Source organism: Camelina sativa, chromosome 20 (genome assembly GCF_030686135.1).
Source record: "Camelina sativa cultivar CO46 ecotype springtype chromosome 20, ASM3068613v1".
Lineage (NCBI taxonomy): Eukaryota > Viridiplantae > Streptophyta > Magnoliopsida > Brassicales > Brassicaceae > Camelina > Camelina sativa.
Genome location: NC_141899.1, coordinates 2,785,040 through 2,805,683, shown reverse-complemented (window position 1 = coordinate 2,805,683; position 20,644 = coordinate 2,785,040). Strand labels below are relative to the sequence as shown.

General features: G+C 35.4%; 7 protein-coding genes across 8 annotated transcripts; 3 read left to right on the top strand and 4 right to left on the bottom strand.

Moving 5' to 3' along the window:
- Window positions 1-1,454: 1,454 nt before the first annotated feature.
- Window positions 1,455-4,556, bottom strand: LOC104768930 (E3 ubiquitin-protein ligase XBAT33). Of its 2 annotated transcripts, XM_087505582.1 has the most exons (11): window positions 4,316-4,392; window positions 4,039-4,285; window positions 3,888-3,947; window positions 3,612-3,683; window positions 3,369-3,538; window positions 3,128-3,288; window positions 2,965-3,023; window positions 2,824-2,870; window positions 2,587-2,730; window positions 2,401-2,489; window positions 1,455-2,322 (listed from the first exon to the last, which is right to left on the bottom strand). In XM_087505582.1, the coding sequence occupies exons 2-11, from the start codon at window positions 4,213-4,215 to the stop codon at window positions 1,757-1,759; spliced, it is 1,545 nt and encodes a 514-aa protein (XP_087361708.1). In that variant the 5' UTR covers window positions 4,216-4,285; window positions 4,316-4,392; the 3' UTR covers window positions 1,455-1,756. The 2 variants fall into 2 exon arrangements, with proteins under 2 accessions (XP_087361708.1, XP_010491331.2); XM_010493029.3 differs by having other exon boundaries at window positions 4,039-4,556.
- A 287-nt stretch (window positions 4,557-4,843) lies between these two features.
- Window positions 4,844-7,957, bottom strand: LOC104768929 (homeobox-leucine zipper protein HDG1-like). The gene is made up of 7 exons (XM_010493028.3): window positions 7,721-7,957; window positions 6,529-7,044; window positions 6,363-6,437; window positions 6,071-6,280; window positions 5,828-5,993; window positions 5,360-5,727; window positions 4,844-5,284 (listed from the first exon to the last, which is right to left on the bottom strand). The coding sequence occupies exons 2-7, from the start codon at window positions 7,027-7,029 to the stop codon at window positions 4,967-4,969; spliced, it is 1,638 nt and encodes a 545-aa protein (XP_010491330.2). The 5' UTR covers window positions 7,030-7,044; window positions 7,721-7,957; the 3' UTR covers window positions 4,844-4,966.
- Window positions 7,958-9,706: 1,749 nt separating this feature from the next.
- LOC104768928 (RHOMBOID-like protein 3) lies at window positions 9,707-11,498 on the top strand. Its single transcript, XM_010493027.2, has 5 exons — window positions 9,707-10,171; window positions 10,349-10,512; window positions 10,607-10,770; window positions 10,861-11,111; window positions 11,203-11,498. The coding sequence occupies exons 1-5, from the start codon at window positions 9,816-9,818 to the stop codon at window positions 11,315-11,317; spliced, it is 1,050 nt and encodes a 349-aa protein (XP_010491329.1). The 5' UTR covers window positions 9,707-9,815; the 3' UTR covers window positions 11,318-11,498.
- Window positions 11,499-11,575: 77 nt separating this feature from the next.
- On the bottom strand, window positions 11,576-13,932 carry LOC104768927 (protein IQ-DOMAIN 24-like). The gene is made up of 2 exons (XM_010493026.3): window positions 13,352-13,932; window positions 11,576-12,554 (listed from the first exon to the last, which is right to left on the bottom strand). Exons 1-2 carry the CDS (start codon window positions 13,715-13,717, stop codon window positions 11,718-11,720), a joined length of 1,203 nt encoding a protein of 400 aa, XP_010491328.1. The 5' UTR covers window positions 13,718-13,932; the 3' UTR covers window positions 11,576-11,717.
- A 327-nt stretch (window positions 13,933-14,259) lies between these two features.
- LOC109131331 (tapetum-specific protein A9-like) lies at window positions 14,260-14,940 on the bottom strand. Its single transcript, XM_019242178.2, has 2 exons — window positions 14,635-14,940; window positions 14,260-14,454 (listed from the first exon to the last, which is right to left on the bottom strand). The coding sequence occupies exons 1-2, from the start codon at window positions 14,894-14,896 to the stop codon at window positions 14,441-14,443; spliced, it is 276 nt and encodes a 91-aa protein (XP_019097723.1). The 5' UTR covers window positions 14,897-14,940; the 3' UTR covers window positions 14,260-14,440.
- A 522-nt stretch (window positions 14,941-15,462) lies between these two features.
- LOC104772150 (uncharacterized) lies at window positions 15,463-16,880 on the top strand. Its single transcript, XM_087505790.1, has 5 exons — window positions 15,463-15,898; window positions 16,023-16,060; window positions 16,181-16,314; window positions 16,512-16,620; window positions 16,845-16,880. Exons 1-5 carry the CDS (start codon window positions 15,463-15,465, stop codon window positions 16,878-16,880), a joined length of 753 nt encoding a protein of 250 aa, XP_087361916.1.
- Window positions 16,881-17,898: 1,018 nt separating this feature from the next.
- LOC104768926 (BAG family molecular chaperone regulator 3) lies at window positions 17,899-19,949 on the top strand. Its single transcript, XM_010493025.3, has 4 exons — window positions 17,899-18,639; window positions 18,732-18,988; window positions 19,073-19,219; window positions 19,318-19,949. The coding sequence occupies exons 1-4, from the start codon at window positions 18,435-18,437 to the stop codon at window positions 19,630-19,632; spliced, it is 924 nt and encodes a 307-aa protein (XP_010491327.1). The 5' UTR covers window positions 17,899-18,434; the 3' UTR covers window positions 19,633-19,949.
- The last annotated feature ends 695 nt before the right edge of the window (window positions 19,950-20,644 follow it).

Here is a 20,644-nt window from a genome sequence, read left to right as displayed (position 1 = left end):
AAAGTTCGTAACGGCAAATTTAATTTTAATTTTAATTTTTTTTACTTTTTCATACTACTACAGTTGTTATTAGTATTTTTCAATTTTTTTTTTTGTTTGCGTGAATTGTTAGAGAAGGAGAGATTGATGAAAGAAGGCATGGATGGGTCAGACTTGAGGAGAGAGTACGGCTCGAATCTGCTGACTATCCCAACCACTGTGTGTACCAGATTAAAGCTGACGGGCTTTTCTGTAAATAGTCGAAAGTTTTGTGGTTAAATTTGTAATTTTTGAAAACTGTGTTTTTTGGCTGGTCAATTAATGTGATAGTAGTAATATGAAGAGGCTTCAATTAATATGAAGAGGCTTCAATTACACAGCTAATAATTTTAGGTTTCTTTTTTTAAAAATATTTGGGAAATTGTTGCAGTTACTTGATAGTAGTATAGTACAATTAATAAATAAGTATTGATTTATTTTAACATTATTCACTGGTTTCTTTTCTCCTTGTTTACATTGCAAAAGAGAAGAAATTTTGGACAGTCAACGTTCTTACTCACAAAAAATGCATGTTTTTTTTTTTTTTTTTACTTACATGTTAATTTGTTTTTTTTTTTCTTATGAAAAGGGAGGTTAGAATTACGAAAATTAAAAAAATGGTGGTCCAAAAGAATATACAAAGGGGGGGGGGGGGGGGGGGGGAAGAAGAAAGAGTAGCAGAGAGTTCCCACATGTCTTCTTTCCCTTTTCGGAATGTATTAGCTTTTTTCTCTTTGGGATCTGTTTCCATTTTCTAAACACATTATACAAATCAATACTTACCTAGTTTACCTGATTAGATTACTATAATTAAAATTTATTTGTATGTTTTGATTGTCAAAATACTTTTTAGAAGGACATTAAAACAAACTTATACTAATTAAGTGAAAATGGTTGAATATGGGGTTAGTGGACCACTGAGTTACACATAACTTGCAGTTGATTTATTACTACGGCTTCAACACAACAGACCACATGGTCAGAAACAAAAAAGTGCAGCTGCTCTATAGAATTATATATACATCATGACATAATACAATAAGTTAATAAAATAATTTTTAAAATGTAATTGAAATTAAACTCGTGGAGACGAGCTCTGCAACAGATAATGAAAGATTTCCAAGTAGCAAAGCCGAATTTGGGAATGTTCTTGAAATGGGCGCGTCACTGAAACCAAACCACTTTTGGTCCGATTAAATTGAGTGATACTTTCGTTTTCATTTGAACTTTTTTCTTCTTTCTTTTTTTCTCAATTTGTTTTAAGAAATGACAAAAGTAATATGAGTATTTAAGTTATTTTAGCAGAGGAGAAACGGACGTGGACGGTGGACTTGTGTGGTCAGATTTGTTCTCATACAACAAGAAGTAAGAACAGCTATAGAGAAGCTTTGTTTGTAATCATTATCAGAATTACTCTTTCTATAGTTTTGTTTGACTTTCTTTTTCTTGGGTTGAAAATTATACTTCAACAACAGATGGTTCCAATGATAAAAATACAAAGATTTTTGCAAACTGACCCCACTATTATGGTGATAATTACAAATCTTTCCACCATAATTTAATAACTCACCAATAATCAAAACAAACCTAAAAGAAGAAGACTCTGTGTGGCTCATCCCATTTTAAAAAGTAAGAAATGATGGGAGACATAGGTTCTCTCTCTCCTCTCTCTCTCTCTCTCTCTCTCTCTCTCTCTCTCTCTCTGTACATAGAAATAATGTTTATGTGATCAAGTCAGTCAAGCATTGATCTCGGAGTTGCATTGGTTCTCTCTGCTGCAGCTTCTTCTTCCCCAGAACATGCTTGAACAAGTTGTTGTCTTCCCAAGCCTTTGCCCTTCTTCTATCTTCTCCTGCTCACTTGCTGTTCTTGAAGGAGAAGATTCTTCGTGTTCTTCGCTATGTCTCTCTGTTCCATGTGTCTCAAAGTTTGGACATGTTCCTTCATTGCAGGTGCACATTGGAATGTTCACTGAAGGGAATGGGCTACACGTTACAGGACAGAACATATCAGATGAAACCGAGGCTGCCCTGGTCTTACTGCTACGCTGTTCTGTTGTTGGGCATGTTGGTGATGATTGATCTGTTGTGTCTCCCGTGTGAAGCATACACGGTGCACAGAACCCGAGTGAGATTGGTAACTTCATTTCCCTGGTTTGGGAGCTTGGGAGCCGTTTAAACGACACAATCCCATGTCTACAAAGAGGGCAAGGGATTGAACCCGGCGGGTCAACTGTCACCGAGGGAACATTGCTCGAAGAGCAAAGGTATAACGCACATCTCACACATAGCTGATGGACACAACCTGAAACACAAAAACCACAAACTCTTTAGATTAATAAACATCTCTAAAAGTGTAATGACAAAAAAGTATAAACCGAACCTTCAGCAGCAACTGTGCATGTTCTTTCAAGGCAAACTGCACATATATCGACCTCATCTGCGATGGTTGCAGACTGCAACCCGAACTCTCTGCAAGTAAATAGTCAACAAAAAGAGAAATCACCTGAGTCATATTTGAGGACAGAATTTTTTCCTAAAAAGCTCAGATGTTGGTTTCTTTCATTACCTTGCGATGTTGAGTATACTCAAAAGGGGCAATGATAAGTAGTTAGAATGAGGAAACGTTGGAATGACGACATCCGAAATTGGCGAAAGTAACGGTTCTAACCAATGACGACTCCACATACGTGCTATGTCAATAGGTAGCCACCTACAAACATTTTTTTGAAAAGAAAAGTTTTCATCCTCACAACGTCAAATAACATGAAACAGAACATTAGAAGATTGTGATGGAATAACTTACCCGTTGCAATTCAATGTCATCTTTCTTGCACCTCTTGCAAGAAGAATCTATCGAGAAACAAAGAAAATGGACATTCTCACAACTCTTTGAATCCAAAAATAGCAAAGCAAAAAGGAATAAACTTAGTAGCATTGTTCTTACCTGACAACATTTCAGATTCCCACCACAAGCGGCATAGTGCAACGGAGTGCTTCCTGCTCCTGAAACAGCAATTAAGAGTTTAAGACCAAGATTGTCATCTTGGGAGCATTATAAAAATAATCCTTTAGTCAGGAAAATAGTGTAGCGGATAGAGAGGTGAGACCAATCATATCCATAGATGTTCCATAATGAAAAGTCACAGCGGAAACATTGGCTTCAAGATCAAGCAAAAGCTGCACACAGTCAAATAATCCATTCAAAGCAGCCATGTGAAGAGCTGTAATTCCACCATCAGCTGCCTTATTAACAAATTTAGACAATGCGCTGCACCATAAAACAAACTATTATCGTTGGAGCTAACTATACAATCAATCAAAACAAGATCGATTCAAAAAACAAAAAACCTTTGCTCGGATTTGCTTTTCGCAGTGGCCACCACACCAGTCTCAGGAAGAGAGTTAAATTTATCACTAGGTACAAAGTCAGCCACGACAAGTCTAATACATCTGGCATGACCATTGACAGCAGCGAAATGAAGCGCTGTTCTTCCAGCTAAATAATCAGCTCTAGTAACCTTGACAAACGAAAGATCTTATAAGACGACATTAAGAGACAACAAATCGCTAGTGAGTAAAAAAACAACTCACATTGCATCGGAAAAGCAGAAGAGTTTGCACAACTTCCCAATGTCCGTATCTACAAGCTTGCATCAATGCCGTCTGAAACAGAATTAGTAACCAACTTAGCATAGTTCTAGCTTCTAGAGGATTCAGTGTAGGACTCAAAACATAGCCAAAGATTTCACATCTCACTAAGTGATGCAAATCCTTAAATCAAATTCTAATCGAAAGAATCGAACTTGAATCCATGAATCAGCTCAACAATTACAAAATCCAATAACATCTAGGCTGAATCTCGAATACCTGGCCGCAATAATTTCTGGAATTCACATCAGCTCCATTCTCGAGTAACAGCCCGACGATCTAAACATCACAATAGATAAAAACGAAAACTTTACATCAAAAAAAACAACTAAAGAAGCCATTAAAAGAACTGATGAAAAAGAAAGGGAACCTCGTTATGGCCTTTGGCAGCAGCGAAATGCAAAGGAGAATTGAGACCACCGAAAGTAGAATACTTGGCGAGACAAGGGTTACAATCAAGAAGCATCTTCGCCTCCACGACATCCCCATCTCTCGCCGCCGACACCAATCTCTCGCCGGACGCCGAACACCCAAATGAATTCCCCATTTGTTTTTGACTCTCTCTCTCTCTCTCTCTCTCTCTCTCTCTCTCTCTCTCTCTCTCTCTCTCTCTCTCTCTCTCTCTCTTTCTCTTTCTCTATCTCTACCTATCTATCTTCTTTTCAACAGATGTGAATCAAAACCTCAAAATTTCAATTGGATGTGACGATTAAATTAGGTCAACCGTCGTGGAAAGATACAGAGAAGAAAGAATCTGGGATTTTTATAATTTAGATTTATTGAATGAATACTGAAACAGCACGCGAACTCTCTCTCTCTTTCTCTCTCTCTCTAGTTTTGTCTGTATGGAGACAAAAAGAAAGACATAGGAAGATGCAGGCGAAACATAAACTGTATTTACCACTTTACCCCTAAATCTCCACTTTCACTTGTCCCACTCATCTCACGTGGCGTCTTTGTGATTCATCTTCGTCATGTTTGGCTTTTCTTCATTTTTTTTTATTTTGTTTTGGGATTAAATCATAAAGGTTTACTTTGTTCTTCTTAAACAACCATATAAAGAAGAAATATGAAGCTAGGTATTAAATTGGTGTCATATAAAGACTGTTTAATATGATCTAGGATATTGTTACCATCTGGATCCAATTAACAACATATGAAAATATATCAAACTGTAAGATAAAATCCATGACCACCATTTATTTGTTATTTATTAAAGGTAGGTAAAATACGGTTCATAGAAACAAAGTTCAAATAAACAACAACAACAAGAAGGAACTTTAGAAGCCTATAAAACTTTAGGGGTTGACGGAACGAATATTTTGGACATTTTCAAGAGTATCATCAATCGTATTCCTCATAAACTCCACCAGCTTATCTGAATCTGTGAGAACGGTTTGATTGATCTTTACCTGACATGCAACCGACAAGAAACTTTCTCGTAATCCATTTGGTATTATCGTGAATCCGAACGGCAAAATTTCGACGCCGGACAAATCTTCACCGTTTATTATAGCTGTAAAACATGGTGCTTCTATGCAAGCGCAGATGATCATTGCTCCAAATGCTTCATAGTATGTTTCTTGAATCAAATACCATTCTTTAGGACCATTGCACTGCAATATAATTAAATAATTAAAAAATCTTAAAGTCCAAACAATATAATTAAATAATATGAATTAGCTACGTACCTCAATGCAGAAAACAGAAACTTCATTCCCTGGATTAGGACATCTTTTGATACGAATTAATTCTTTCATATCTTTAACAGATGCTAAATGTTCCCATATATCTTGTTTTTTTGCACGGTTAATCAATCTAAAAAGGATTTCTTGGGTAACTTGCATTCTAGCCATACCAGTAGCGCTAACAAAACCCCAAGGGATCCCACTCATGTCTCGACTTTCCCTGGTGAACATTCTTATGTTATTAACCGAAAATCCAATTGTATCGAGGCGCTTCCACTTTTGTCTTGTTGTCCCGCAAACTCCGGTACAAAATATGAAAACCATCCATGTAGATAGGTTAAGCAAGTTGGTATGACAGATTGGGCCAGATACTACACAAGGTCCACCAGTAAACACATGGTTAGTATGAAACCAAACTAAAACAATTGAGCAGAAAAAAAAAAAAAAGAAAAAAAAAAATTGTTTTACTACTTTGAATTTGGTGACCGATTGAAGAAATCGAAATAGACCAAGTGTTGTAGCAATGCCTTTGAAGAGCGGTAAGCCATCTATGTGCACCAAATCTTGAATTGGAACTGAAATTGTTTATGAGTACTTCTTCTTCTTCTTGATAAACCCAGTGGTCGAGAACAGTTACCTACATATGATAATTGAATCAAATTATAGCTACCATCACATATATATATAACTAAACTCGATTGAAACTGAATATACCTTGGAGATACCGTTGGCTATATGCTCGACAAGATATCCAGAAGGAAATCTCATAAAATTGGGACGTGAATGTCGTGCATATGAGCTAAAATACATAGAGATATCTACGATAACCCATGTATTGTTTTCTATACGCATTGAACGCCGAAGAAGTTTCACATTCCGAGTTTGAATTAATGGAGAGATTTGTTGCATAAAATTCACATTAATCTACAATTATAAAGATTAAAAAGATCATTCATTGTAAATTCCTGAAATTAACAAAAAAAAAAAATAAGTAAATGTTTTGTACCATTTGAAAGACTCGGTTATGTGATTCCAAAGACACATCTGCAATGATTGATGGGAAGATTTTTTGCCAACTTACCTAAATTATACAAACAATATACTAATAAATAAAAGGAAAATTGTATATTATTAAGATGATTTTTTATATATATATAGCTTGTCACACTTACATGATTCGTAAGATTTTCCACAAGCAATGAAGCATCAAAGGGGACCATTGCATAAGCTCTTGAGGCCTCATGTACAAACCCAGGTGCGTTTCTGGCATACCAAGGAAAAAAATTAGAGTAGTACTCTTCAAGATTGAGTCTGTCGTTGCATGCCCACATTGGATTTCCTTGCCTCGCAAGAGAAACAACTTCTTTAAGCGAAAGTGACGTCATAGCCACCACTGCGTAATGCCATTTCGTCAAAGATACACCAACCAGAGGATATAGGTTTATGAATGAATTTAATTTCCTTATAAAACAAGTCAGTGTATCAATCTCTGACCGAAGAAGAGCATTCTCCAACCACAGCTCATTTTCTTCGGTTGAAACGATGGGTCCACTACAAGATATGCAACTAGATGTATATGGAGTGGACAATGCATGAACCATAGCTTCATTTTCTGTTCTCAGCAACTCGTTTTGTCGCTGTAGAAAAATCCTCGTTTGACGATGTTGATACATGTTTAACCTTTGAATCTATTATAGTCAGAAGAAGAGAATAAATTAGTCAAACAACAAGTATATATTAGTCAAACAACAAGTTTTACTTTAATTCTTTCTTACAACCAACAAAATTCTAAAAAATGTAAACATCATATTGTTATACCATTTTTAAGTATCTATAGTAGCCAAGATGGAAGCATAATTGAAGAAATTGAATAACTAATATTGTTTAATATGTCAAGTTAATAATCATTGGATCACAATTGTTGGTTAAAAATTTAATTTCGCAATCATAAAACCTAAATTGAAAATACTTGAACCCATAGTCAACGATTTAATAAATTTTATACAGCTTGATGATTTTTCACAAAACTTCTCAGATGAAGAATTTGTATATCTCTAAACATTCAGCTAGTTTGTGAATGATTGAAAATTTTCTGAAACGATTATAGAAAAATAATCCATATTAATTGTTTTAACCCAAAAACTTCCCGGAACATGTGCAAAAAATATTGTTGTGCCATACGAAGCATCTATAGTTGCCAAGATAAAAGCGTAATGCATGAAATTCATTATTTGATTTTGCCTAACATGGCAAATATCTAATCAGTGGATCATAATAGTTGAGTAAAAATTGTTTGTAACAATCAGAAAACCTAATTGAAAATATATGAAATTTTAGTCAAAGATTATCAAAACTTGTATATACCTTGATGATTTTGCAGAACTCCTCAGAAGATGAATTTGTAGATCTGAATTCTCAGTTTGTTTCTGAGGGACGGAGTTTTCACTGAAACCATTACATGTGTGTATATATAAGATAAAACTAATACACATTAAGTTTGAACGGTTACAAAATTAGTAAAATATATTTCTTTTTATCTTTATCAAATGATACCTTCACGAGATTCATATTTTTTAGACTAAACAAAGACAAATGTTCATCAATATTTATGGTGACCCTGGATTCCTTATCAAAAAAGTGTTTTTGTATTTAATAATTATTTTAATCTTAAATATATATAAGCGATGTAATAATAATAACTAGATTAGAACCTATGCTAGAGCACGGATTGAAATTCATTTTATTTCTATTGTACTTTTTATATAAAATATAATTTACGTGATTATTTAAAAATGTTATTTGGACAATATGTGGTTGTCTATAACCGTACCCGTGCTTGTACACGGTTAAAAATGTAGTGATTAAAACCAACATGTGCTCTAGCACCTTGGTGACTGAAAATTTATCAATGATTTTCCAATCCTCTTTTGGTGACGGAAATTACTCTTAATCCGCGGAAGAGTGATTAAGTTTTGAGATTTTGTTACCTATATATGGTTAATTAAATATTCTTTAGAGATTTGATGATATTCTTTCGATATCATTTTTAAAAAGATCTTAAATCGAGATTTAATTAATGGTTACAATCCATATAACCTATCAAATATCAAATAATTAATTTTATAACTCATATTATATAATCTAAAAAAAAAAAGTTTGTGTATTTCCGTTTTATTATATAGGGGATTAATTTAATAAGTATATTTCTTATGTTAATATATAATAGTTAATGTACTAAGACATATAATATGATTGATTATTGGGAATGCATTTGTAACCATCTATATATGTATTAGACAGAAAGGCAAGACGAATCTAGCAATAGAGTTTGGAAGCTCATGGAAGAAGGTCATCCGGCTTTGTGTCCATTACACGTCTTCCAAATGATAGCTCTCATCCAAAAACACTGCAAAGGATCCAACTACTTCTCAGTGGATCCGATCACCGCTAATCGCAGAAGCTACAACCATGATCCAAGCCCTACAAGACGCCCACAACCTAGGTTTCCAAAACATTTATGTAGCTTCAGATTGTAAACAATTAATCGAAGCCATACAATCAGAGATTCCGCCTAAGGAGCTCCATGGGATAATTTTTGATATCCTCAATCTATCCGCTTCTTTCAAGCAAATTAGGTTTTCTTTCGTTGCTCGAAATTGTAACTGAGATGCTGATGCGTTAGCTAAGCAATCTCTTAAAACTCATGTACCGAGTCCGGTTTAGACCCCCTTCTAATTGAAATCACTTGGTTTACACGCAAAAAAAAAAAAAAAACACTTATCCCATCATCATAAGCTACACATAACTGGTATGGTTATATTCCCTAACTTTGGAGGAATTCTACTCATGTGCAACAGGTAGAGCTGGCTCTGGACTAAAACTGGTGAAACAAAGACTTTAGGCGCTAAATAGTTATTTGAACATCATCATTGTAATGTATAAGTTCTTGATTTGTGTCCTTAATATTGTTTTCAACAGTTTTTTTTTTTTTTTTTTTTGAATTATTAAAAGGTTATGAGCCTAAACCTCGTAGATTCCTTTGGATCAAAATCCTTTGTATGGTCTCTTTTCAAATGTCACGCCAACAAGCAATGTATGGTCTATAACTGCAATTGGTAAGCAAATCCAGTTTCAAACTCATATTAATAAAGATGTCAGACATCACACCATTAGCGTGAAAAAAGGCAATTTGGGGGGAATCCAGCGCACGTTAGATCAGTTACGATACATTGTGCACACGTACCACAAAGAAACGGGTATGACGTATAACGTATTACCCATTAACACGTGTAATTATTTAATTAGCTAATAGAAAACCCACTCTCTCAATAATAAAGTTTTTTTATTTTATTTTATTTTATTTTATTTTAACTCTTCTTTCTTCCTTAACCTTACCGCCCCTTCTAATCAAAAAAACAAAAAAAAACAAAATTACAGAGAGAAGAGAGAACTAATAATAATGGCTGTCGGAGATGATGATCTGGAGAACAGAATGTCGGCGGCGAAGGATAGAGGGATCGGAAGCAGAGGCGGTGGTGATCGGAATCGAATCGGACTACCGCCTATGCCTGTAGCGTTATCTTCCTCGTCTGCTGAATTTGGTGACAACGCGTTGTCCTCGCAGTGGACCTCGTGGCTTGTCCCGGTGTTCATCGCTGCTAACGTCGTGCTCTTCGTTGTTGCTATGTTCGTTAATAACTGTCCTAAGCATTTCGAGTCTCACCGTCTACGTGGCCACTGTGTCGCTGATTTTCTTGGAAGACTCTCCTTCGAGCCTCTTCGGAGTAATCCTCTCTTTGGTCCTTCTTCTCACACGTACGTTTCTTTCTTTCTTTCATCCCAATTTTAGGGTTTGGTCTATTACGTTTTTTTCTGTTCTGTTTCTGTCGGTTACTATGTCATCCTAGGAGGAATCATTGATTTAAGGGGACTGGATTAGAACTTTTATTGATTATGTTTTTGATTGATATATATATATATATATACATGAAGATTGGAGAAGTTAGGAGCACTTGAGTGGAGCAAAGTTGTGGAGAAGAAGGAAGGTTGGCGTCTACTTACATGTATATGGTTACACGCCGGTGTTATTCATCTTGCTGCTAATATGCTAAGCCTTGTTTTCATTGGTATTCGCCTCGAGCAGCAGTTTGGTTTCGGTATGTATTCTCTTGATTGATCTTGGTTCAAGTTTATGTTACTTCTGTTGTTGTTAGGAATCTTGAATCTTTGGTTCTGAAACTTTGCTTGCAGTTAGAATAGGAGTTATATACGTGTTATCAGGAATTGGAGGGAGTATACTGTCTTCGTTGTTTATCAGAAACAGTATCTCTGTTGGAGCTTCTGGTGCTCTTTTTGGCCTCCTTGGCTCAATGCTTTCTGAACTTTTCACCAACTGGACTATCTACTCCAACAAGGTAAAAAGATTCATAACAATCCATCATGTTGGTTCATGATCTGAACAAACAAGGTTAATTGACTTTGGTTTTGGTTTTATTTGGGTGTAGATTGCTGCACTCCTGACGCTTGTGTTTGTCATATTGATAAACTTGGCAATTGGGATTCTGCCTCATGTTGATAATTTTGCACATGTGGGTGGGTTTATAACGGGGTTTCTCCTCGGTTTCATTCTGTTGGCTCGTCCTCAGTTCAAGTGGTTAGCAAGAGAGCATATGCCACGAGGAACACCTCTGAGATACAAGTACAAGCCTTACCAATACTTACTGTGGCTCCTATCTCTCGCTTTATTGATTGCTTGGTAAACTTTGCTGCATTCACTCTGTCATTTCAATGTAAGATCCCAAATTGTTCAATGTTATACAAAATGTTGTGGGGGGGGTTTTGTGCAGGTTCGTGGTGACGCTGATGATGCTATTCCGAGGAGAAAACGGCAATGATCACTGCCATTGGTGCCGTTATCTGCGCTGTGTTCCCACTTCAAGATGGAGTTGTGATGATATCTGATAAGTAAAAGCAACATGTTTTTACTTTGTAAAATGCACATATAGGTTCAACGTTTATCAATTTCATTCTTATGTGTGTGTGACTTTGTGAAGCTTTTTTACCGAAAAACAAAAGAGAGGGGAAAATAGTTTGTTTAATAGGAAGGGTTATTATCAATCAATCTCATTGCTTTAAGTGGTGATTCCCACGTCTTGACTTGACATCACTTCAAATTATTGAAGTTTTTTAATAGTATCAGACAAGTGTGGACCCTATAGCTTTGTTGTTACGAGTTCTGTACCGTTGGATCTAGTCAAATGAAATTACAAAACACAGATTGATCACTGTCTGTCTGTACTGTACTCGTGTGTCCAAATCTAAGTTTTACACATTCCCACTCAATACTTTTTCATCCTTTCGACTATTGAAAGTAAAGAGGATTAGAACTGAAAAACGAAGTATACATCTTCGATTTCTCACTTTGGTTTCGATCTAACCCATCAGAAACTCCTCTGTAACCCGAGATCCCGTTATCCGAACGCTGATCAAAAGATCGCTCTGCAGCTGCTGTGTAGTAATAGTACTGTCCCTGTATAGACCTCTTGTAGCCACTCTCTGAAGTTAACTCTTGTAGCCTCTGTCTTGGTGCGCTTTGTGACCGGACTTTTGCTCTGTAAGACTCAGTGTTAGCCATGTAGTTAGGGTGATACCCAGAGTAGTACTCGTACTCGCTTCTCCTAGGTGTGAAGGGAGTTTTTCTCCTTGAACCACCACTGCTGCTTCCTGTTCTAGACCTTAATTGTGGACTGCTCTCCACACTTGTTGGAGCCATAAGAGATCCTTTTTTCCTTGGTGACTCCCTCACGTGAGGCTTCCAAGTGTCGACTTCTAGAATCTTGTCATCATCTTCATTGTACTGTGGTGCATTCCATAGAGTTTCATCTGTCCTCCATTGGTCTAATAACCTGCTCGAACCCATCGGTGAACGGTAGTGGTCCATGGCAATGACTTTGCTGTATTCAGCCTCTGAAAGGCGTCGTGCGTGTAAAGATTGTGGGGAAGATGATGGGACCATTGATGTTGACGAGTGGAATGAATCAGAGACGTGTGAAGAACGGGACGCTCGAGCTCGAGCTTGGAGCCGAACCAGTGTTTGCATCCGACGCAGCATATCAGCCGTTTGTTTCCTTACTATGTGTCCCTTCACTAATGCTTGAAGCTTCACTAACGCCTTCAGTGCTCTCAACGCCCTCCTCGCCTGAATTAACAAAACATTTTTTATTACACACCTAATCCAACCTACAAAGTAACATTATACATAGTTTCCCAACTAATATCAAACCTAATTTGTTTATATATCCGAAGCAAGTAGAGAATCAACTACAAACCTATCAACTAATAATTTATAGAAAGAAAAAAATAATAATTAATAATAATGGTTGCAACTTTAAAGCTCAACAAAGCTTTAAAACCCATCTGTAGTTTCACTTTTGCAGTAAAATACATATTTAGGACTTTTCAGAAACTATACTAAAAAAGGGGTTAAAAAAGGAAAAAGGAAACAACTTGACCCCTTCTTATTATTACACATGTAACAATTGATTCTTAAAATTCAGAATTTTCGCACTAGTATAGAAAAATAAGCCCTAAAGCTAAACCAAGTTAGGTAAGATTTTGGTTTGAGATGATGATATATATGCATATTTTCTGGGACCAAACAGAGAGAATTTGTGTATATAGAGACCATTAAATAGTGTCGGTAGAGAATCATATCGGTTTGTAACAAGTTTTCTTGGTTTCATTTATTCATTCATTTGTCTCCTTTCTCATAGTCTTATTCCGGGGACCAATACAAAAAATACAAATTATACTCATTGTTTCTATTTTTTCAATAAATATTTCAGTTTGGGGTTAAGTAAAAAAATCAACATCAGACAGCTAAGCTATTACCACACTTGGCTCAATAAAATTTGTTTTTTGAACCAAAAACAGAATTAAAGATTAAAAAGTTGAATTTAAAGATTAAATTTTAAAGAAGTAAGTAAATTAACTAACCAAGTAGCCACGAAAAGCGGATTGAATCTTCAACGCCGCTCTATAATCTTGAGTCCACCGGCGATTACTCCGACATGTTTGAGTTGCGGACGAGTTTCTACCACCATTGGTGAGTCTCACGACTTCCGCCGCCGCACGAGCAGCAGCTAGTGCTGCTTCAGCCACCGCAGCTGTAGCAGCCGCGACGGCTATCGCATGCTTATCGCCGTCTAAGCTGTCATCATCCCCACGTCTTTTGCTTGGATGAGAAGACGAATCATTCGCCGGATGTGAGGATTTAGTAGTAGCGAAGCTCCATCTTCGTCTGTTCGATGATGATGATTTTTCTTGCTTCTTGCTCCCAAATAGTCTTCCGAAAAAACCCATTCTCACTTCACTTCATTGCCTGAACTGAAAACTTTTCTCGGAAGTTTCAACGGCTGTGGTTATTTTTTTTTTAGTTTTGTTTTAAGTATAAAAAGACAAATGGGAATGGAGAAGCCAAAGCGAGTGTTGCATTATATCGAGTGACCTTAGGTCATGCGCGTTGGTTACACGCGTTAATTCAAGTCAAATGAGTCCGGTCCGGTCCAATCCAAACCAAAGCTTAAGTGAGTGTGTAACACGGACCTTTAAGCTCGCTCACACGCGTTGTTACAATAGGGACATATTTTGACCCAAAGTCAATTAAAGTCAATGGTTCTATGGGTTTGGTCCACTCCAAACCTGTTCTCTCGTTTGGTTTTGGTTGCATCAAACCAACATTTTTAACTTTGTGGATGTGAATAATTAGTTCTGAATCTATTGGTAGTTTTTTTTTACTTTTGAAATTTGAATTGAGGTATGCCTGAAGTTGCATATGTAAAACTAACACGCCTGTAATAAAAGCAAGACTTATAATGATGCCAATTATAGAAAATATTCCGTAATAATGGTGAAAAGGATATATTAATAGATCTGTCATAAGTATTGAACCAACCGATCAACAGACCAAATTCAAAAACAAAACATCAAACTTCAAATAGTGTATTTCTCATTATTCTTTATTTTTATTCGTCTTGTCTTTTGCAGACCAAACTCCCCAAATCCTCGGAACTGACCGTTGCTGGACTAAGCACTTATACCTACACAGTTCACAAAACAATAGTCCACAGATATTACAAGGACAAACAACAAAAAAAGACTATATAGACTAACTAATCAATTTACTAATCTATTATTTCATTCAAATATGTTTAGATGGAATTTAAAATAAATAAATAAAAAAATCTAATGAAAAAGGTTCAATCGATGAATCATCTTACCACAATCAAAAGAGGGGAGGTTACAAAGAGAGGTAAGTGTGGTGGCTGCTCGAAGAGCGTTGCAGATACAGTCTTTGTTGGTTGCTTGGAGGGCAGTACAGCAATTTGAGTTTGGGGCCGGACTGACTGCACCGGGCAGAAGCAGTGGCGCACACACTTGCACATTGCTCAGCTGGTCGCTGCATTGTTGGGCTCGAACCGTAGGTCCGGTGGCCAGAAACATGACAACGAGAATAGCTGCAAGGAACTTAAGAAATACCATTCTAATAAGCTGATATATTATTATTTCTTATTGTGTGTTTTTAATTAACTTTTAGATATGTGGATTTCATCTATATTTATAGAATAGAAACATGTATAAGTTTTCAGCTTCGAGAACAATTCGGTCATGAAGTGAAGTGATGCTTTATGTGATCTTGGTCTAGTTACTTCACAAGTTTTCCATGTTTTAAAAAAAAAAATACTAAAAGGTAGGGGAGAATAACAAAGTGTGTGATGGTGTAAATTTCTTTTACAGATTAATTAAGATATTACATTAATTTATCATTAATATACAAGGCAAAAGCTCTGAAAACAGTGAATAGTGAATATGTTACGTTCTAAATTCTTGATTAGTGGTTAATAGAGAACAACATGAGTTGGTATATTTCGTTACGTTTACTTTATTACTTTCTCGCATATTTCATTAAACCATATTTACATGCTCTAATTAAGAGACTCAAACACGACAATAATATAACGAAATAGAATGATACATTATAAAAAGTCATGCCACGCAACAAAATTAGTGAAGAGAAAAAATATCTATTTCCCGAATATTATAACAAGATGGGAGATTCACAAAGTTCTAGTGGATACCAATACTTGTTCGGCGAAGCTGATGAAATCACTAAGAGACTCGAGGAGTACCACAGAGAACGTGGTAGAGTCGATGATTATCCAGTGCCTGTAGAAAATTCTCCTACGATTAATTATCACCTCCAAAACCAACCTATGATCTCTACCCATTATTATAATCCCATCTCATCAGAACACTATTATTCTTCACAACAAGACATTTCTCGTTCTGTTTATCATCGTCAGTTTCAAAACCAACCTAACACTCGACATGGGCTATGCTTTAAATGTTTGATATCGTGGCTAGTGTCGATGCTAAGACGGTTGTTCGTACCAGGACCAAGGTCGAGACCAATTCATACACCGGTTCCCTTTAACGCTTATCCACATTCACTTCCAGGTCTATCATTTAATTTCAATCTTTTCAGTTGTTTTACAATTATAAAAATATGACTTTTTTGATCAAATTGGTCAATCAGGATAGACTGGACCAAACCCGGTTAAGTCGGTTTTTGTCACCGGTTAAATTAACCTTTAATATACGTGTGCAGAACGCTTTGGAGATCATCCAAACGAATATCCAATTGATGTAAGAATATCTAAAATAGATATTATATTTTTTTCAGTATCATTTTCTGGCCTGAAAACTTAATATTCTCTCTTACGTTTATATATATGGCCTGAGTTAATTTTCTGTAATTTAAACCAGGGGATACAAGAGCGTGAAAGAGTAAACATAGGTGGAGGAGATGAAACAGTAAATGTAGGTGAAGGATTATTAACAGAGAGACAAATTTCTCAGTTACCTACCATCAAGTTTAAACCTTCCATAGAAGATAAACAGTAAATTACTATCTTACATTCCCTTCTTTTTTTTTTTTTTTTTTCCTTGTTTTCATTAAACCCACATGTTACTCTGACTTCAAAATTACATATATAGGATAGTAGTCTTATATTTTCCACCCACATAAAATCTGAAGTTAAGCTTTTTCATATTTCAAAATTAATAAACAACACGAGTGGGGAAAAAATAAATACAGGTGCATGGTATGCCACTTAGATTTTGCTAATGGAGAGAAAATAACTCTTCTACCCTGTACTCACAAATATCACAAGGATTGCATTGGTAAATGGCTCGAAAGCAGTAAGGTTAGTACCGGACTTTTCGTTTCTTTTTTTTTTTTTCTTTTTTTTTTTTTTTTTTTCTATTACGAACTATAGCTTTCCTTAATGTTGGTTAGTCAAGTTCTTATAATTGTTATAGAAAAGAAAAAAATACGTACTTAGTTGCTATATATATATTTTTCAATGATACTACTAAGTACTAACAGTAGTATCCCTTTCTTTTTTTTTTATCTCCCGCACTTTTGCAGATTTGTTGCGTTTGCAGAAGGGAGGTGGTCGTATGACATTATCTTTGAAGCCTTTTGATCATACAAAGTTACTCTTATCTTTATCTTTCTTTTCTAGGTAGACATCTTTGACTCGATTTTAAAGAAATATTCAAACGTTTTTTAAGATTTAACCAAACATATATGTAAAAATAATAAAGCCAAAATAAAGAAAAGAAAGGTGCATAAACATAGTATATATTGTTAAACAACTTTCTGAGAACTTTTGTAAGAAAAACATGAATGAGTCATGGCATATCGAAGGTAAAAGAAGCCATTGTCATTGAAACGAACAACAAGTCTCTTGCTTTCTTTGAAACATGTTCAGCCAGAGTGGGTTAGGTTGTGGTGTCCCAGACCCCAGAGGCCCAAAACCCAATAGTCAAATACTCTAATTAAACTTTATGAAGAAAAAAAGGTCACATGAAAGGAAAAAACAAATGGTCCTACAAACTTGGGCCTGACTGACTTATTTTGAATATTTTTTCTACATGTCTTGTCCGTAAGCTGTTGTTTTGGAGTCTTGACACTGAAATTCATGTGGTCACCACAAAGTGACAAACTGACACATGTTGTAGATTGCTAGTGGATTGGATTATGGAAATTGCCATTTGTCGCTACAGAGACTGTTTTCACAAAATAAGAGGAAGATACATAGAGATAGACTTCCATGGTACTGCCTTTGTAGGATCTGTTTTTTTAGCAATAAGATTTGGTAACTGACCCAATTCTCACGACACCAAATTCTCGTAAACACACAAATACTGAGAATTGCATTTTTGGTTGTGTGTGAAATTAGTAAATGGGCGAAAGAAGTGTGTCAGATCTTTCAAGATTATGTTAACCTGAGAAAACTATAACAAAAAAAGTAAGAGAGCCAATGGATTTACAAAACTAAATCTAACAAAACTTCCTAAAGAAAAAAATAAGCTGTTGAGTAAACGCCAAATTTTACTATATACTTCACATATACGCAAATTATGACCCATGAGACATTGTCTAGTAATTTGTGATAGTGATCGTTGTTTTTGAGCTTATACTAATGTGGTGTAGAAAAAAATAAACGATATATATTCAGTAACAACAATATGTTTGATTTTTCTCATTGACATTGATACAGATGGATTATCTGTATTTAGAATAGAGACAACTAAACTGATACAGAACATTGGAGGAAAAAAAAAAATTAATAATACAAAGAAAAAATGTGGGAATCATATACATAAAATATATATGTGTGATAACTGATGATGAGACATAACAACAATACCATTAGCTGTCACTCTTTTATTTTATTTATGATTTGTTTTATTTTTTTTATAAAGAGTTGCAAGAAAATAAAAATAAACATTTACTTCACTTTGTTCAGACGTTTCTTTATTCTTCTTCTTCCTTCTTTCTTCATCTTCTTGATCGTGTTCAGAAATCATATTCATCACCTCTCTCTCTCTCTCTCTCTCTCTCTCTCTCTCTCTCTTCTACATTTTGGATTCTTTATAACATGTGAGATCGATCTCTTTTTTTGATCAAAGACGACTTAGAAGAAGAAGCAAAGAATCTTGTGAAAAGAATATGATGAAGATGAAGACAGGATCGTCGCCGACGTCCGTAAGCGGTGGCGGTGGAAGTAGTGGTAATGAGTGGGAGTACCGACCTGGAGGAATGGTTGTTCAACGTCGGACGGATCAGAACTCCGAATTGCCACGTGTCATTCGTGTCCGGGTCAAATACGCGTCGGTCTATCACGAGATCAACATCAATTCCCAATCTACCTTTGGTAAAACCAAAACCAAACCGACCACACAATCTAACTATTTCCTTTTTTTCGAGTTCGGCATTTAATTTGGTTTTGTTGGTTGAATGAAACAGGAGAGTTGAAGAAGATGTTGTCTGACCAAGTGGGACTTCACCACGAAGACATGAAGGTTTTGTACAAAGACAAAGAGAGAGACTCGAAGATGTTTCTTGATCTTTGCGGTGTTAAAGATCGTTCAAAGCTTGTTGTTAAAGAAGATCCAATTTCTCAGGAGAAACGTCTCCTCGAGAAAAGAAAAAACGCCGCCGTTGAAAAAGCTTCTAAATCTATCTCTGATATTAGTTTAGAAGTCGACAGGCTCGCCGGACAGGTATCTATATATGCTTTTCTTTTTTTTTTTCATTATTACGACGAGACGAGACGACTCTGTTTCTCAAGATTTTCGGATATGTAGGTGTCGGCGTTTGAGACAGTGATTAATAAAGGAGGGAAGGTTGAAGAGAAGAGTCTTGTGAATCTGATAGAGTTGTTAATGAATCAGTTGTTGAGACTTGATGCAATAATGGGTGATGGGGATGTGAAATTGAAGAGAAAGATGCAGGTTTATATATATGTATATGATTAAATTACCCTATTTATTATTTTTATTTTTTGTTAGTTTTTAATATGTGTGTTTTTATGATTTGGATTTTGGAAAAGGTGCAAAGAGTTCAGAAGTATGTTGAGGCACTTGACGTATTGAAAGTCAAAAACTCTGCCAAAAAAGTTGAGATGATCAATAAGTCGGTCCGTCACAAACCGAAAACGCAAACGCAGTTTAAGCAACGCGATTTGCTATCGTTTGTGGATGAAGAGGAAGAGGAGGAGCCTAGGAATTCCAATGCCTCCTCATCAGGTGGTACTCCAGGGATTGGAACTAACAAATGGGAGATGTTTGATTCTGCATCAGCGGCAAAGGCGGCTGAAACAGTTAAACCGGTCCCTCCAAGATACAAATGGGAATTCTTCGATTAAGCTTAAATCACACCATACATTACATACACACGATAAATATGTTTTTTACTTTTTTAATTACTTTTAAAATCCGATTTCATATTGTGATTTGTTTTGTTTTTCATCTCAATTGGATTGGGGTGTGTATGATGATTTGTGATTTGATCTTGGCTATTTTTTTGAGGCTTTGTTTAGAATATCTTTTGTTGGTCTCCTCCCCTTTAAGTCAATTCACAAATAACAGGGGGAGTTTCAAACAATTACTATCATTGTAATACCTAAAGATTTGGATTTTCTTTACTATTACAATAAAAAATGATGCAACAGTTATTTTATCATTGCATTGTTTTTAAGTAACAGTTTACATCATCTTGGCATACAAACTATAGAAGTCTAGAACATACAAAAAAATAAAAACATTAGTTGGAAAAACATGTAATAGTTTTATTAGTGAATGTTCCCGGTAGTTAGATATTGTCGGTCAAGATTTCATACTAGTTGCGGGTAAAATTACTACTGAATTTACCAAAGTATTTCTTTAGTTATTTCTCTTCACCATAGACATTGTTAATATCTTTTATCAAAATTTGTTTATTTGTTTATTTTTTTTTATCAGATACAAAACTCATAAAGTCTTGTGGTTTTTACGGTAGATTTGTTTTCTTTCATCTTTTGTTTATTTACAAGAAACCACAATCTATATAGGTTTGAGATCAATGAATGATTTACCAATAAGAATCCTTTTCTTTATATTTAAATAATTTAGCTTAATTTTGTTTAAAAATATTTAATTCCCCGAGTAATCAAAAACTGAGCTAATTATGTGTTTTAATTAAATGTACAAATCGTCAAAATCTAGTTAATGATAATGGAGACATAGGTTTTGAATTTTGATTGGAGATGTGATTCAGTGGTGAATACATCATATACGTGCGTGTTATCATTTACGAGTTTCGATTATCATTTTTTTCCCAAAAAAATAAGAAAAGAGTGAAATAACGGTGGTTGTGACTTGTGATCCATCCACAACAGA

Bases quoted from the DNA above. Each gene is read 5' to 3' on its own strand.
- LOC104768930 (XM_010493029.3), bottom strand. From the start codon at position 4,215: ATGGGGAATTCATTTGGGTGTTCGGCGTCCGGCGAGAGATTGGTGTCG. The intron at 3,024-3,127 runs GTCTCACCTCTC...TTGCTGTTTCAG, and splicing joins AACATCTATGGATATGATTG to GAGCAGGAAGCACTCCGTTG. The intron at 2,490-2,586 runs GTAATGAAAGAA...ATTTACTTGCAG, and splicing joins AGTATACTCAACATCGCAAG to AGAGTTCGGGTTGCAGTCTG.
- LOC104768929 (XM_010493028.3), bottom strand. From the start codon at position 7,029: ATGTATCAACATCGTCAAACGAGGATTTTTCTACAGCGACAAAACGAG. The intron at 5,994-6,070 runs GTATATTCAGTT...TATCATATGTAG, and splicing joins TAGCCAACGGTATCTCCAAG to GTAACTGTTCTCGACCACTG. The intron at 5,285-5,359 runs GTACGTAGCTAA...ATTATATTGCAG, and splicing joins TTTCTGTTTTCTGCATTGAG to TGCAATGGTCCTAAAGAATG.
- LOC104768928 (XM_010493027.2), top strand. From the start codon at position 9,816: ATGGCTGTCGGAGATGATGATCTGGAGAACAGAATGTCGGCGGCGAAG. The intron at 10,771-10,860 runs GTAAAAAGATTC...ATTTGGGTGTAG, and splicing joins GGACTATCTACTCCAACAAG to ATTGCTGCACTCCTGACGCT. The intron at 11,112-11,202 runs GTAAACTTTGCT...GGTTTTGTGCAG, and splicing joins CTCGCTTTATTGATTGCTTG to GTTCGTGGTGACGCTGATGA.
- LOC104768927 (XM_010493026.3), bottom strand. From the start codon at position 13,717: ATGGGTTTTTTCGGAAGACTATTTGGGAGCAAGAAGCAAGAAAAATCA. The intron at 12,555-13,351 runs GTTAGTTAATTT...TTGTTAATTCAG, and splicing joins CCGCTTTTCGTGGCTACTTG to GCGAGGAGGGCGTTGAGAGC.
- LOC109131331 (XM_019242178.2), bottom strand. From the start codon at position 14,896: ATGGTATTTCTTAAGTTCCTTGCAGCTATTCTCGTTGTCATGTTTCTG.
- LOC104772150 (XM_087505790.1), top strand. From the start codon at position 15,463: ATGGGAGATTCACAAAGTTCTAGTGGATACCAATACTTGTTCGGCGAA. The intron at 15,899-16,022 runs GTTGTTTTACAA...ATACGTGTGCAG, and splicing joins ATTTAATTTCAATCTTTTCA to AACGCTTTGGAGATCATCCA. The intron at 16,315-16,511 runs GTAAATTACTAT...AAATAAATACAG, and splicing joins CCTTCCATAGAAGATAAACA to GTGCATGGTATGCCACTTAG.
- LOC104768926 (XM_010493025.3), top strand. From the start codon at position 18,435: ATGATGAAGATGAAGACAGGATCGTCGCCGACGTCCGTAAGCGGTGGC. The intron at 18,640-18,731 runs GTAAAACCAAAA...TGAATGAAACAG, and splicing joins CAATTCCCAATCTACCTTTG to GAGAGTTGAAGAAGATGTTG. The intron at 18,989-19,072 runs GTATCTATATAT...TCGGATATGTAG, and splicing joins TCGACAGGCTCGCCGGACAG to GTGTCGGCGTTTGAGACAGT.